The following is a 14,654-nucleotide window of genomic DNA, read 5'->3' as shown; positions in this document are numbered from 1 at the left end:
ATACCGCCATACCACTAGAGGCGCTACGGAGCGCTGTGTTGAACAGAACAGTCAGAGAAGCACACGCAGCTGTGTGGAGAAAAACAAGTACCCCTCGCTGCAGAACCACAAGTCCAGGGGGTGGGGCTGGATCTGATCCAAGGGGTGGAGCCTGACCTCCTTTCATTGGTTTTAAGTCATTGCATTTCAATTCGTCGTTAAACTTAACACGTGTCGCTTACGTTTCCCGACCAGGACTTATTTTATCTTATCAAATAAATCCTGGAACCCAACCTTAAGACTTTTACCGTTTATAGATCAAAATGTTATTTGCTACGTAGCACATTTAAATCACACAATACAGATTTAAAAGAAGGAACATGTCTGTGATTACAAACATAATAAAATGCTGTACATTTCCTATATAAATATTAACTATTTCATTTTTTATCTTTAATAAAAAGGGCCTAAAGACAAAATAAAAAATAAATAATTAAAATAAAGGATGCCAATGAGTGTCTTATCTACTAGCTACCATGTTCATTTATTATTACAGATATTAATACACAATCAAAACGGCGAACAAAAAACAGAGTTCTATAAAAAGAGTGTAACGATGTATAATTTTCACGTTCGTGATTGTTTACTTGACTCCGAAAGGCGAGTGAGTAAAACCGGATGGGGAAGAGTCCGATCTGCTTCAGACCAATGAAAACACGATGTAGGAAGAGTTGGATCAGATCCAGCCCCACCCCCTGGACTTGTGGTTCTGCAGCGAGGGGTATCTCGAGAAAAACGCTGGCCTACAGAGATATCAGAACAGCTCTTGCTGCCATTTCTGCTATATGACTGTTTTTCCCAGAGTAAAATAGAGCAGTAACTACAGCCTTTTAAATATATTAATACTGTAGTTTAAAGGATTATTTGAATGTATTTGTTAACTGGAGAAAGAAGGGAATTGATATTAAACTTGTGTTTTACTTGTGCAATACAGCTTTGGAGAAATATCTTTTTGAATACTTACATTTTAAGTAATTTAGGTCCATTTATATTGTTTATGGAACTTTTTAAAAATATTTAGCTGTGATAAAGTTGGTGTATCTCTTTTTAATGTCTATTATTTACATTCTTCATCTGTTTTTGTGATGATAAGGTCTGATTTCTTTATATATTGTTTAATTTTGTGGGACAAAGTAAACCCAATAGTAATCAAAGCCTTAATTTAAAGCCTTGGTTTTTACAGTAACTCAAAGCTATATTAAAGCCCAGTCATGCAAGAAAAAATAAAAATAAAAATACCGTGAAATCGTCAGATCTTGAAAAATACTGTGATATGCATTTTTGGCCATACGGCCCAGCACTATGTTCTTCTAAAGAATATTCAAGAAGAAGAATAGAGTTCTGATCTTAATCCTGTCGAAATGTTGTGGAAGGATCTGAAGTGAATACTTAATGTGAGGGAATAAATTAGTAAATTATAATGAGACGAATGACGTGGTTAAATATCTATTTCGCCTCCATCTGTTCTTGTGTCCCTCAGGCAAGAGTAGCATGAAATCAGAATGTGGAATGCTCTGAGCTCTGAGCCAGTGTGCCAATACATTCATACTGGTGCTTGTGCAATTCTGGAGCTGTTAAACCGATGTATACGTGCACACACACACACACACACACACACACAGCTGCAAGCCCATAGGGATAGAAGGTCAACAGCAGCGTTCTCTCTTCTTTCCTCCTGCCACGTGTTGGAGTTATTAGGAAATGTCCATAGAGAGAGAAATTGAGGGGGTGAGTGGGTGGGATGGGCGGATTTTGTGCAGGCCATTGTGTTTGTGTTTGTGTTTTTTGTGCAGTGGGGGTCTTTTCTTGGGTGTAGTCCTACAAGACATGGCAAATCTACATTTCTCATTTATTCACCCCATACAAAGAAAAAACAATAGCCCCCACACTTTGCCAGTCCCTGTAGACCCCCCGCAGTGTATTACACCAACAGGCTATCATTTGTTATCCTTTAATTTCACTGTTTCAGATTCTGGGAAACATGTGTTTTTAAGATTGTGAAACAAATCTTTGTTTCTGTCGTACCTGCAGGCCTGCGGAAGTGCCTGCAGAAACCTCACATCAAAGCATATTTCTCTGACTGCTCGTGCACACTGTCTGAAAAATGTCTGCGTTCATCTCCACCATGTGCAAAACCTCTGATCACGCTGACTGACCAGGACTCTCTCTCTTTTTCTTTTTTTTTTTAAATTTACTCCAGGCTGTTCCACTTCAGTCAGCACTGGGAGTTATAAAGCGTTTTCCTTTAGGGCTCATATTGAGCAGAATTTCCTAAAGTATTTGGAAGAAAAAACTTTAATTCACTGCTCAGTTCCAGCAGTCTGTTTAGGAAAAAATAAATACATCTGTAAAACAGCTTGAGCTGAACAAAAGACCTGCGTCCAGAACAGACAAAAACTTTCTTAAAGGTGTCCTTCTGCTTTCTATCCTACTTTTTCTTGTTCTTTGTGAAATACTATAGGTCTCTCTGAGCTGTATATGCATGCTGCATATGAAACTGTTTCTCAGCCTCTACTGTCTGCAGTAGCTAGTAAAAAAAAAAAATATTCTGAAAAATGAGTCGATCAGAAAAAGCACCCGTGTCAATGTCAACTCGTGAATTAGTATTCATGGCCTCACCCACCTTGGCTCGAGACCCATCTCAGGCAAAGATGAAGCTGCTGTCTCGTCAGATTGGAACTAATAGTGCTAGGAACAGCACGGCAAGTTCGTTACAGTGTTATTTGCGCAAATAACACATCAGTGTTTTATGGTTTGCCCAAATGGTCAGAATTTGTCTATGTAGCACCACCAGCAAAGTACAAGATAGGAAGATAGTAAGGTGTACGTTTAGAACAGTTCTGTTTACACTAGTTAAAAGAACTAGAACTTTGTTCCAACTGCCTGGGTGGATTTTTACTTTCAGGGCCTGGACTAGGTTTACATAGGATCTCCAGTGGATTTTGCGTTTAACCGACACTCTAAGACTAGGTCAGTGGCTAAACTGCACTTAGCAGGGCTTTGCACATGTTGTAAAGTAACATATGACATTGCAAATACTGTTATTAGTGTTTAAAACATTTTTAACTGTTGTCCAAGAGCCAAATTCTATGATCAAGTTCAAAGAGTTTATTGACGTCTGCACAGTAAGGAAACAAGTTTCCTTGTGCAAGGAAACTCCTTCTTGGCTTTCTATGCCACAAACAGAAAAATATAAAAATACAAACTAAATACTAAATAAATACTAAATTGGTGTTAAATGTACGTCAGGATTGCAATATGTGATATACATGATAACAGTAATGTGTGATATGTATATTATTTTCCAAGTAAGAACATGATCATCTAGTGTGATTTATACTACAGTGTAGAAATGAGAATTATGATTTAAGATTGTTTCATTTTCTAAGATGTTATTTTTTTTTTTCAGTGCACAGAAATAACTCTGGGTCGGAGCTAATTTATTTAAATGGCAAAAATGAATGGTTTTTAAAAAAAATCGTTGCTGTGGTAAACTATGGTAAATGTTTTTAAAAGAATGTTTTTGTCTGTATGTTCAGTGGGCCCTTTATATTTTGAGGCCTATGAAAAGTCTAAATATGAAAGTTACAGGAAATATAAAATAAGAAGTACAAAACAATCCAACGAGCTTTGCCCAGTGTAGTAGTTAAGAGGCGCCATTCCCATTTTAACAGCTTGGACCCATATTTCAGACCTGGGTATGATGTGAAATTCCAGAACATCACATGACCGTGTGAGCTCTGTGTGAACTCCGTATGCTTCCATAGCGAAGGCCTTTTTTTTGTTTAAAGAATTATTGCACACTTTCTGAAAATCCTATACACTTAATTTCACTTTTTTAAATATCACTGTGTTCGTCTGCTATTTTATTTATTTAACTGAAATTGCTGATCCGAACAACCAATGATTCTTAAAGGAAAATCATGAAAATGATCAGGAGTGCCTAATTTTTTTCATACCACTGCATATAAAGAAGTATGTGTTATCTACTCTAAAAAGGGTGGTATTTTACAGTAAATCAGAATTAAAAACTAAACAGGAATTTAAACATCCGGTCTTGGAGAAAAAGAAAACAAGGGGCATAACAGCTGTAATGGGCTTTATCTTATCTTCCCTGTCCAACCACATCTTCTTCCAGGCCTTATATGGAAAGTAACACTCCTAATGGCTTTTCCATTTCTTCTCTTTCCTACAGAGGAGATGAGGATACCCCTTATAAAATTTTCCATGAGATGCCGTACCCCAAGAGCAAAGCTGAAGCAGAGAAACTGGTGCTGGAAGCCAATGGCACAAAGGTAAAGAACTCGTCATGGGACACGGAAGCCCGCACTCAGTGAGAAGCAAGAGTTTTGCTGCTTAAATCTCTTTATTCTAAGGCGGACATGTTTCGGCTCATGCCGTCCTCAACACCCTATACATTTAATGCAAACACATGATCTCAAATACTCACATGACACGTCACATGACCCTCACATGATCCTCCAAACCCTGTCTGACAATATCACACCAAAAGTATCAAAATTTTATATTTTAACATTTTAAAAAACAAGTAAGATTAAGTTCATCATTCTTCCCTCTTGGTGACATACTACTACCCAAAGTATAAATCCAAAGAGCTTCCCTTTTTAAAATCTTTTTATTCACATCTCCACCTCTTCTACCAAGTAGAACTAGTTCAATTCCAATGCATCTCAGGTCTTTATGGAACATTATGGATTAACTCCATAAAATGTTTAGCTACTGGTGAATTTGATGATGAAGTCCTTCCTCCTGATGCAGCTTTTATGTTCTGTTTTTTTAGAGGTCTTGTTGTCTCACAATGTCCATGTTCTATGGGATATGTAGGTAAAAGATAAATAACATCCTTAGAATTGCACGTGATACGACTTTTTATCGAATAGGTAAAGAACACAGGCACTGAAATACAAAATACACAATGAACATTCAGCTGTGGAACACAAACATCAAAGCAGCCCATATTGTTTACCTCACAGCACAGTATACCATTATCCTGCATTATCTCACTCATACAGCTTACATATATACAGTGTTACATGTCTATACATGCTCACATATGTCTAAGTCTCTCCAATTAAATGCAGATAGCTCTGTCTCTGACAAAGCATTTTATGGTGAATCCGATGGCAAGATGTCTACAGGGCGGCTTGCTCACTTTTTCCATCTCACATTGGCCTCTAGAATCTTAGGAATCTTGACAATCTGCTCCATCTCTTTTCTTTTTGTTTCAGTGGAAGCAGTGAAACTGCACAAGAACTGAAACAACAAAGCTTAATTAGAAAACCTGGTGGTCCTTTAGAAAATGCTTCTTTTCCAGTGTAACATACCAGCATGAGCCACAAAAGACACAAAAGCAAAACAAAACTACATTTTAAACTGAAAATGGTTGAACTGTCTGACCTGCAAATACATAGGCCAGACATCATTTACACAGTAAATTCAGAATACAGTAATCACCTCCTTGTTTTTGCACTCATTGTCTATTTTATCTCGTCCGCTGATCATACACTAGTGCATCTCAAAAAATAGAATATAATTAAAAAGTAACTTTATTTCAGTAATTCAGTTCAAAATGTGAAACTTATATAGTATATAGATGTACTGGAAACATTCCTCAGAGAGTCTGGTCCATATTGACATGATGGCATCACACAGTTGCTGCAGATTTGTTGGCAGCTCATCCATGATGTGAATCTACCGTTCCACCACATCCCAAAGGTATGTGGTGTATTGGATTGAGATCTGGTGACTCTCCCGAGTTGTTTGACACCAAACATGTCAGGAAAAAGTTTGCAAAAGTAGGTTTTGTATAATATGCAAATTTGCAAACAAATACAGTAATCCCTGCTCTTGTAGTGGTCTCTCCTGTAAGACCCTGACCATTAAGTTAAAGGAGGGTAGTAATAAATTCTGTAACTATAGAATTTCAAAGTCTTTCTATGTGCTCACTGGAGCTAAAAAGATTCTACAGAAAGTGTAGAAGTGTAGAAACAAGGAGCTGGTCATAATATTCTGACTGGTTGGAGAACATTGTCTGTAACGTCAATGAAAACTGACAATAAAATGACAAAGTTATAATTTAAGCACCGTTTTGGGAATAATGTTATGTAACTAGTCATTTGGCTGCAGCACCGCACCCATCCTGTGACAGATTTGGGCTCAACCCTTGAAAGACTGATTAATTTATCTCTCTTGTTTTCTTTTCTATCTCTCTCTCTCTCAATCTCTCTCTCAATCTCTCTCTCTCAATCTCTCTCTCTCAATCTCTCTCTCTTTCTCTCTCAATCTCTCTCTCTCTCTCTCTCTCTCTCTCTCTCTCTTTCTCAATCTCTCTGTAGTTAAATGGGGGTGGAATCCTGTACACATGTGCCCTGCGACCAACGGGTATCTATGGGGAAAACCACCAGTTGATGAAGGATTTCTACCAGATGGGGGTCCGCACTGGGGGCTGGCTGATTAGAGGAGTGCCCCAGGATACCGAGCATGGACGTGTGTATGCAGGTAAATAAATATGCAGAAAGGCTTTTTTCTGACTCCCTGACAAAGATACTCAATGCTTAGACTGTTGCACCACTCGGAAGCCCATCCTTACACTTTTAGTCGGCATGCCTTGTGTTTGCGTTGTTTAAATAGCATTTAAAGACGCTAGATGCTAGTGAATATATCCTCGACGACTGGCGTGAAACCTGACAAGAGTCAACAATCAGATGTTCATTGCTATCTTGGCAACGTAGACGTTCCCCGCTTGTTACACACACAAGGACATGCAACAGTGCGCAAACCCAACTTTTACATCAACAATAAACAGAATATAAAATGAAATAAAATAACATTACTGTTCCTATAAATGAGCTACTCGCGTACCTTCACAGCGTGAACGAGACGGTCATTTTCTCTCTCTGCTGAGTTGGGCAGAAGTGCTGAGCTGTTAAAAAAGCAATTTGCCAAAGTCAAAGCACACCTGGCTCTTAAAGGGAATGGCAAGTGACACGCTGATTCATTTTTTTTTCCGTAGTATTATGTTATGCCCAAAACACACCCATGATAAATTAAGAAAATTAGTACACAGCTTTTGTGTGTTTTGAAGCACGCAAGGTGTACTTTTCCCATCGTTACGACAGCAAAGACACATTGACACGCCCTAAATCAAATCTGGGCAGTGCATAGTTGACAGCTTGCTTATAGATAGTTTAAATAGGGCCCTTCATGTTTTTGAAAATCAATACAGTATTGCAAGAAAATATCGCAATACATTGGTTGTATCAGTATTTTCGTACACCCCTACTTAGAGGTTAGTACAGAAAGACTAAAATGAGAGAAGTCAGCACCTAACCCTTATAAGTTGTACACACTGCAAAGTAAAGACACATCATCTTCTTTACACTCGCCCTGCCAATGCTTTCACTTCAGTACAGAGGAGCTCCAGTGTTGATTTAAGAGGGAACTCTTGGCTCTCTCAACCGCAGAAAGAGCCAATTTGGACTTTGTTCTGTAAATATTTGATATCTACTCCAGTTATTTATCACTGGAAAGTTTTATCATCACAATAGACAGTAATGGCTTTTAAATGCATGTTTATTTAATTACTTGTTTAAGTAGCTCTGTCTGCTCTCATAATCAGATAATTATATTTTGATCTGGTGTGTTTATCTGGAGCTTCAAAGCAGAATGTACTAGTTGGACTGGCAAGAAAAAAGGCATTTCTGTGGGGCTCACTGACGCTGACTTGCATTATGCTTTTTTTGGATTACAAAAAAAAGCTCTCTTTTGTAAAATACATTTATATGTCTATATGATTGTGGACACCCTCTCTAATAAATGCATTTAATTATATTAAGTTTCACCCATTGCTGACACATACATGTCTCATGTAAAGATAGTATGTAGAAGTATTGCCAACAGAATAAGACTCACTTGAGCAGATTATCATGGATCTATTGGCTAGATTAATAATGCCTGGCATGAGCTAAAAGGGTATAAAGCCCCACAGCAGTGAGGTGGGGTGGTGATCATCCAACATCTTGACTTCACCTAGCATTTTTTTTGGGACCTCTGGACAATAGAAATAATTATAAAAAAAGTATAAAAAATACTCTACTTATTCAATACTAAGTAAATAAACAGGTGTCCTGATACTTTTGTCTCTATAGTATATATTTTTATCAGCTCTACTATCCAGTTAATTAGGGTTGCCAGGTCCAACAAAAATATCCCGTCCAAAGTCAGTCTCAAACACGCCCTTCAGAAGCACAAAATATTTGTCTGTCACACATTTGAAGCAAATGACAGAACAACTATAAGTGTAAGGGATTTATTATCAGTATTGCTATTTAGCTTAAACATTAGTGTTTTATTAGTTCTTTTATAACAGTTTTATATCCTGGTCAAGAACATTTATTAGTAACATAATTAGCAAAAAAGAAACTTGTCCCTATATATATATATATATATATATATATATATATATATATATATATATATATATATATATATATATATATATATATATATAGGTGGGCGATATGGCCCTGAAATAATATCACGATATTTTAAGATAAAATTATCTGAGTTCTAACAGAAGTCAATGATCCAGAATGTCATGATGCTAAAGATGCACTCCAAATATCTCCATATATCCAGAAAGTAAAATCTACTTTATATAGTAGATATATAATGGGAAATGAGAATAGTGTTAATTTTTTCTTTTGCTAAAAACAGTAAAAAAGTAGTACCCTGGTGTGATGATAGGGGTGGGTGATATGGCACGATATTTCAGGGTAAAATATCGTTCACGATATTCAAAAATGTTGACGATATTATCGTGTACGATTCGATAAGGCACACTACTAATACATACATATATATATATATATATATATATATATATATATATATATATATATATATATAGGCCATAATCACCTAGCACTACATTAAACATTACATTAATATCTCTTTTTATTTCTAAATCTGCGTTTCTGTGTCTGATTTTATTTTTCTAGGTAACGTGGCCTGGATGCACTTGTTGGCGGCGCGAGCCCTGCGCGAGCATCCCGAGACGCTGGGGGGTGAAGTGTACTTCTGTTACGACGACTCTCCTTACAAGAGCTACGAGGACTTCAACATGCAGTTCCTGTCGGCCTTCAACTTCCGCTCGGTTCGCGTCCCGCTGTGGTTTCTTTGGTTCCAGGCCTATGTCAACGACATGCTCCACTGGGTCCTGAAGCCTGTCTGCAACTTCACACCTCTGCTGAACCGCTACACGCTGGCCGTGGCCTCCACGTCCTTCACCGTCAGCTCGGACAAGGCCCTGCGGCATTTCCAGTACCGACCGCTGTACGACTGGGAGCAGTGCCGCGCCCGCACTCAGAAATGGGTGGACACTTTTCCTCTGGGCACAAGCGCCAAGGAGGCATAATGATACAGTGCAGGACTTCAGGGGGGGAAGCAGAGTTCTGGCTGAGGAGAGAGAGATGATAAATGAACTTTTTTAGATGAATTAAAGTGAATAACTAGAAGTGATGGACTGGAAAGAGAATGAGGTTAAAGTTTGACATATGATGATGATGATGTCATCGTTCCACTATAATAGCATAGCACAAAAGGCATGGAGCACACCACCAATAATTTAGCACTAGTTCCTGTGGGTGCTTTGCTTGGCAGTAGTGCCTAAATCCATCTGTCAGAGGGTGGACGTTTCCTGGAGACCCGCCTTAAAGAAGGCGAAAGGGAAAACAGAACAGAATCATGACGTTATTTAAAAATGACGTGCAAACAATTGTGGGAGTTTGATTTAGAGATGGATTTGGAGTTAAATGGAGGACCAAAAGTGATGGATGACTGAAAGAAGAGACTGGGAGTTTGATCTGCAGTATTTTAGAGGTATTCAAACTTTAGGACATGACCCCTAGTGGGGCGCAATGGAATTGCAAGGAGAGGGGGTGAAGTTGAGGCGTGATACAAAAAAATACTTTAAAAAAATTAAAGACTTAAAAATGTATTTTTATAATAAAATAGATAGAAATTAGTGTCACGTGAGTAATTTAGCATCATGTGTTGTCAATTTGCGATGGGTAAAAATGGAACGTAAGTAAGTTAAATAAACAGATGTGAAGGAGAAAGAGAAAGAGCTAAAAGAGAAAGAGAGAGAAAAAAGTTGGCCAGTTGGCCAGAAAGAAAAGTTCTGTTCTGTAAGTTCTCAAAATAGTGCTTAGTGGACTCTGGGATTAAAAACAATTTGAATGCTTTTTACATATACAGTATATATATATATATGATACCAGCTGATACCTCTCATTATTCTTTAAGTGTTGTAGACTTTTAGATTTATGTCATAACATAATGACATAATGACATCATTTAGCAGACTGGGATGACTCAGCCTATCTGTTCAGACTGCCAAATCTGTCCAAATCCGACCGCTGACGTATTTAGATGATATCCAGATTTTATTTTTATTTGTTTTTGATAGTCTAGACTAGCTAGAAACCACATAAGATCTGATTTTTTTAAATTGGGTTGCAAATATTATATTTGCGATGTCCAGACATGCAAATCGGAACTGATCTCTTGCAAATGACAGTGCAATCGCAACAGATTTAAAATCAAACTCAACCAATCAGATTTGCAGTCTCTGATGATCCTGACCAATAGTGTATAACCCATTCCTGCAGTATTAGAACTTTTCTGTTGTATTGACACCTCAGTTGGTGAACTGATACCAAAAATTATTATAATTTGTTTTTCAAATGACTGTAGAAAAACATGAACAGCACTAATTCATTGCTATCTTAAACCCTGCGAACAGTCTAATTTCAAGCCTTCTAGCTTCTTCTCTGGTCGCCAAATTCTGGTTGTTCATTGTTGCATTGTTGTAGCATCAGCTGCATTAACAGACACTCTGTACTGTAAGTTCTTTACAGTTTTTCCGTTAGGTCCTTCATTAGGATTGGTTGTCAGTCACTCAGCTAATTTTATTGTAGTGAGACATATTTTTTTTCTGGTGTGAACCTGAATTTAAATATAAAAAAGTTATTTTTTCTTCTTTTGATTGTTACGGCTGCAAACTGATATTCTGACCGCAGCTTGAAGCATAAACTGGACTTCGCTTCTGCCCCTTTTGGATTTGCTGTAAACTCAGTGATGGTCTTAGGGAAGGGGGAGGGTTGGCTTCTTCTCTGGTCTCTACTGCACCAATTTCTGGAGCCACTTTTTTTGGTTCGTTTTGTAATTTTGTGGCATCAGTCGCATTAACAGACACTCTGTAATTAAGTTCTCTACAGTTTTTCCATCCTTCATTTAGATAATGGCGTAAAATTCATTCAGTGATCTAATTAGTTGTTAGCCACTCAGCTGACGTTATCGTAGTTAGACATACTTTTTTATTTTTTTAGAGATTCTTTTCTCTAAATATTTTTAGTATAAATACTGTTTCGTTTTTTCTTCTTTTACTGACAGTCTTAGAGCAGCTTGAAGGATAAACTGGACCAAAGTATATTGTAGGTTTGTCTCAGAAGCAAGCAGAGGTAAACCCAGTTCTCTGTTATTTGATGGAAACGTAAATGGTTTAGTGATAAAATACATGAACTTCACTTTCTGGACAAACTGGGTATCCAGTGCAAAAATCCACTTTCTTTCTGCTCCTTTCGATTTGCTGGAACTCAGTAATAGTCTGGGAAAGGGGGAGGGGCTAACAAATGAGTTTTTGAGCAAATCTGGCTTCTTCTCTGGTCTGCGATTTTAACAACATGGCGGCCACTTTTGGGCTCATTTCTATAGATCCATAGGACTAGTGTTCTTGCTTTTCTACAGTCATATTTTTCTACAGTCTTCAAGATTGAATGCCTTTTTTGTGTCCACTCACTTCTGTTTTCTGTAGATGAATAAGCAATAAATAACTGGTGTTATATGCCCAATAATCTACAGTATGCAGTATATAAGTATCACTTTGGTGATATTAGCACATCTGATTCATTCTCTTCTATTTCAGAAGGGACACGGCATTGCTGGCATTTACTATAGATTATATAATGTTGTCTTGTTAATTATTATTTTTTGAATGTATGTTAAATTCATTTTATTGTCCACATAACAAGGGATGTAACACAATTAACATTGTATTTATTATTTTTCTATACTATTCTGCACTTTAATTAAAGTAAGGTAATTGTATGATATTTATTTATACTATGAAATAATTTGATATCATTAAAAGCATTATTCTAATTTCCGATGCTTGCTTGTTTTTGGAAAAGGAATTCATGAGACTTATGGATGTATAGTGGCATGCAAAAATTTGGATTATGTTTGTAGTGCAAGGTGATTTACCCTTTGTAGCACCGAGTCGTCCAGCGGTCTAAACTGCTGCCACTATGATTGGGAGATCGCTGGGTCGAATCCCTGTCATGCAGCTTGCCATAAGCTGCCCTTTCACTCCTAGGGTGATGTCGATCAGTAAAAGGAGTCGGTGAGCTGATGTATCAGAACCAAGTCGCTGCATTTTCTTCCGAGTGTGCTGTGATGCTATTTGGTAATGCTACATCAGCAGCAGTTGGAAAAGAGGCGGTGCCTGACTTCACATGTATCGGAGGAGGCATGTGCAAGTCTTCACCGTCCTTGTGTTGTGGCATCACCTGTGATGGGGGATAAACGGCTGAATCAAAATCAGCTCAATCAGCTTAATCTGAATATACAGTATTGTGCAAATATTTTAATGTCCCACAACTGTGGGAATTTCAGTAAAGAAAAAGCTTCTTATCTGTGAAGTAAGTGTTTATTAGTAACACACCCCTGTAAATAGAGTTACAGGGGTTACACAATGAAACTGAAACACCTAGTTTTAGACCACAACAATTTATTGTCCTGACGGACAGTTCTGGTGGAAACAGGAGAGTTGAGGTGCACATTTGAATTCTGCCGTGATTTGAGCAGCCGTGGTTTTATGTTTTTTTTGGAGACAATCCGGATTAGCACCCAAACATCCCTTTCAGACAGCTTCCTCTTACAGCGTCCACAGTTAATCCTGTTGGATATGGTTCGTCTTTCTTGGTGGTATGCTGATGTTACCCTGGATATCGTGGTTCTTGATACATCACAAAGACTTGCTGCTTTGGTCACAGATGCTCCAGCAAGATGTACACCAACAATTTGTCCTCTTTTGAACTCTGGTATGTCACCCATATTGTTGTTTGCATTGCAATATTTTAAGCAAAACTGTGCTCTTACCCTGCTAATTGAACCTTCACACTCTGCTCTTACTGGTGCAATGTGCAGTTAATGAAGATTTGCCACCAGGCTGCTCCAATTTAGCCATGAAACCTCCCACACTAAAATGAGAGGTGTTTCAGTTTCATTGTCCAAACCCTGTATTTCTAGTTTTCATCATATTAACACCTGGTTTGGTAGATTGGTAAATTTGGTAAATCAGGTGAGCTGCTGACAGAACTGATCTTATACACACATGCTGGCTGAGGAGCATCCATGAGAAATCTGGAACTACACTTTGTTCTTCAGTTTGGCTCACAGAATATAACATACTTTGTTAAAAATGAGAATTCCTTGTTACAATTCACTGCATGTATGTTTATTTGCATCTGTTCAAATCGTATGTGGTGCTTTCAGGTAAAACCACTCATATTGCTGAGATAAATGAGTTGGTGAAATTTGCGTTGGTGCCTAAAACTTTTGTACAGTACTGTATGTTCTAGTCATCAGGAGTGCTAAAGTTCAGTTCAGTAGCCTAGCTAGCTGCTGGTTAACTAGTTAACTTTAGGGTTTATTGGATGTCTTCAGAAAAAGAGGGGACGGTACAGAAATTAATTATTATTGTCCATTTCTTAATTCCACTGTAATGGAGAACTGAAATTATCAGCTTTGTTTAGTTTTTATTTAATTTTATTTTTCTGTTCCACCCTAAATGTTGCAGCCCCAGCTCTCTTGTGCACCATTTAAGGTGGAATGGAAAAGTTAGCTAGCTAGCAACTGAGACAAAACTAGCCATCTTTTTTATCCTTGTCATACTAAGGAATTCGGTCATTAAACATTTGAAACTACACATTATACTAAGGCAATATAGAGCTGATTGTCACTTTTAACAAGGAAAATACTTACAGGGGTTGGACAATGAAACTGAAACACCTGTCATTTTAGTGTGGGAGGTTTCATTGCTAAATTGGAGCAGCCTGGTGGCCAATCTTCATTAATTCCTCATTGCACCAGTAAGAGCAGAGTGTGAAGGTTCAATTAGCAGGGTAAGAGCACAGTTCTGCTCAAAATCTTGCAATGCACACAACATTATGGGTGACGCACCAGAGTTCAAAAGAGGACAAATTGTTGGTGCACGTCTTGCTGGCGCATCTGTGACCAAGACAGCAAGTCTTTGTGATGTTTCAAGAGCCACGGTATCCAGGGTAATGTCAGCATACCACCAAGAAGGACGAACCACATCCAACAGGATTAACTGTGGACGCAAGAGGAAGCTGTCTGAAAGGGATGTTCGGGTGCTAACCCGGATTGTATCCAAAAAACATAAAACCACGGCTGCCCAAATCACGGCAGAATTCGATGTGCACCTGAACTCTCCTGTTTCCACCAGAACT

General features: G+C 38.0%; 1 protein-coding gene across 1 annotated transcript in view; it reads left to right on the top strand.

Moving 5' to 3' along the window:
* hsd3b7 (hydroxy-delta-5-steroid dehydrogenase, 3 beta- and steroid delta-isomerase) overlaps positions 1-12,282 on the top strand; it is a 42,783-nt gene extending 30,501 nt beyond the window's left edge. The window contains exons 4-6 of the mRNA XM_049467617.1: positions 4,235-4,334; positions 6,396-6,558; positions 9,060-12,282. Coding sequence (XP_049323574.1) covers positions 4,235-4,334; positions 6,396-6,558; positions 9,060-9,475 — 679 coding nt within the window. The 3' untranslated portion in view covers positions 9,476-12,282. The remainder of the gene's footprint in view (positions 1-4,234; positions 4,335-6,395; positions 6,559-9,059) is intronic.
* The last annotated feature ends 2,372 nt before the right edge of the window (positions 12,283-14,654 follow it).

The sequence above is a fragment of the Astyanax mexicanus genome, chromosome 19, assembly GCF_023375975.1.
Source record: "Astyanax mexicanus isolate ESR-SI-001 chromosome 19, AstMex3_surface, whole genome shotgun sequence".
Lineage (NCBI taxonomy): Eukaryota > Metazoa > Chordata > Actinopteri > Characiformes > Acestrorhamphidae > Astyanax > Astyanax mexicanus.
This window is presented reverse-complemented; position numbering and strand designations above follow the sequence as displayed.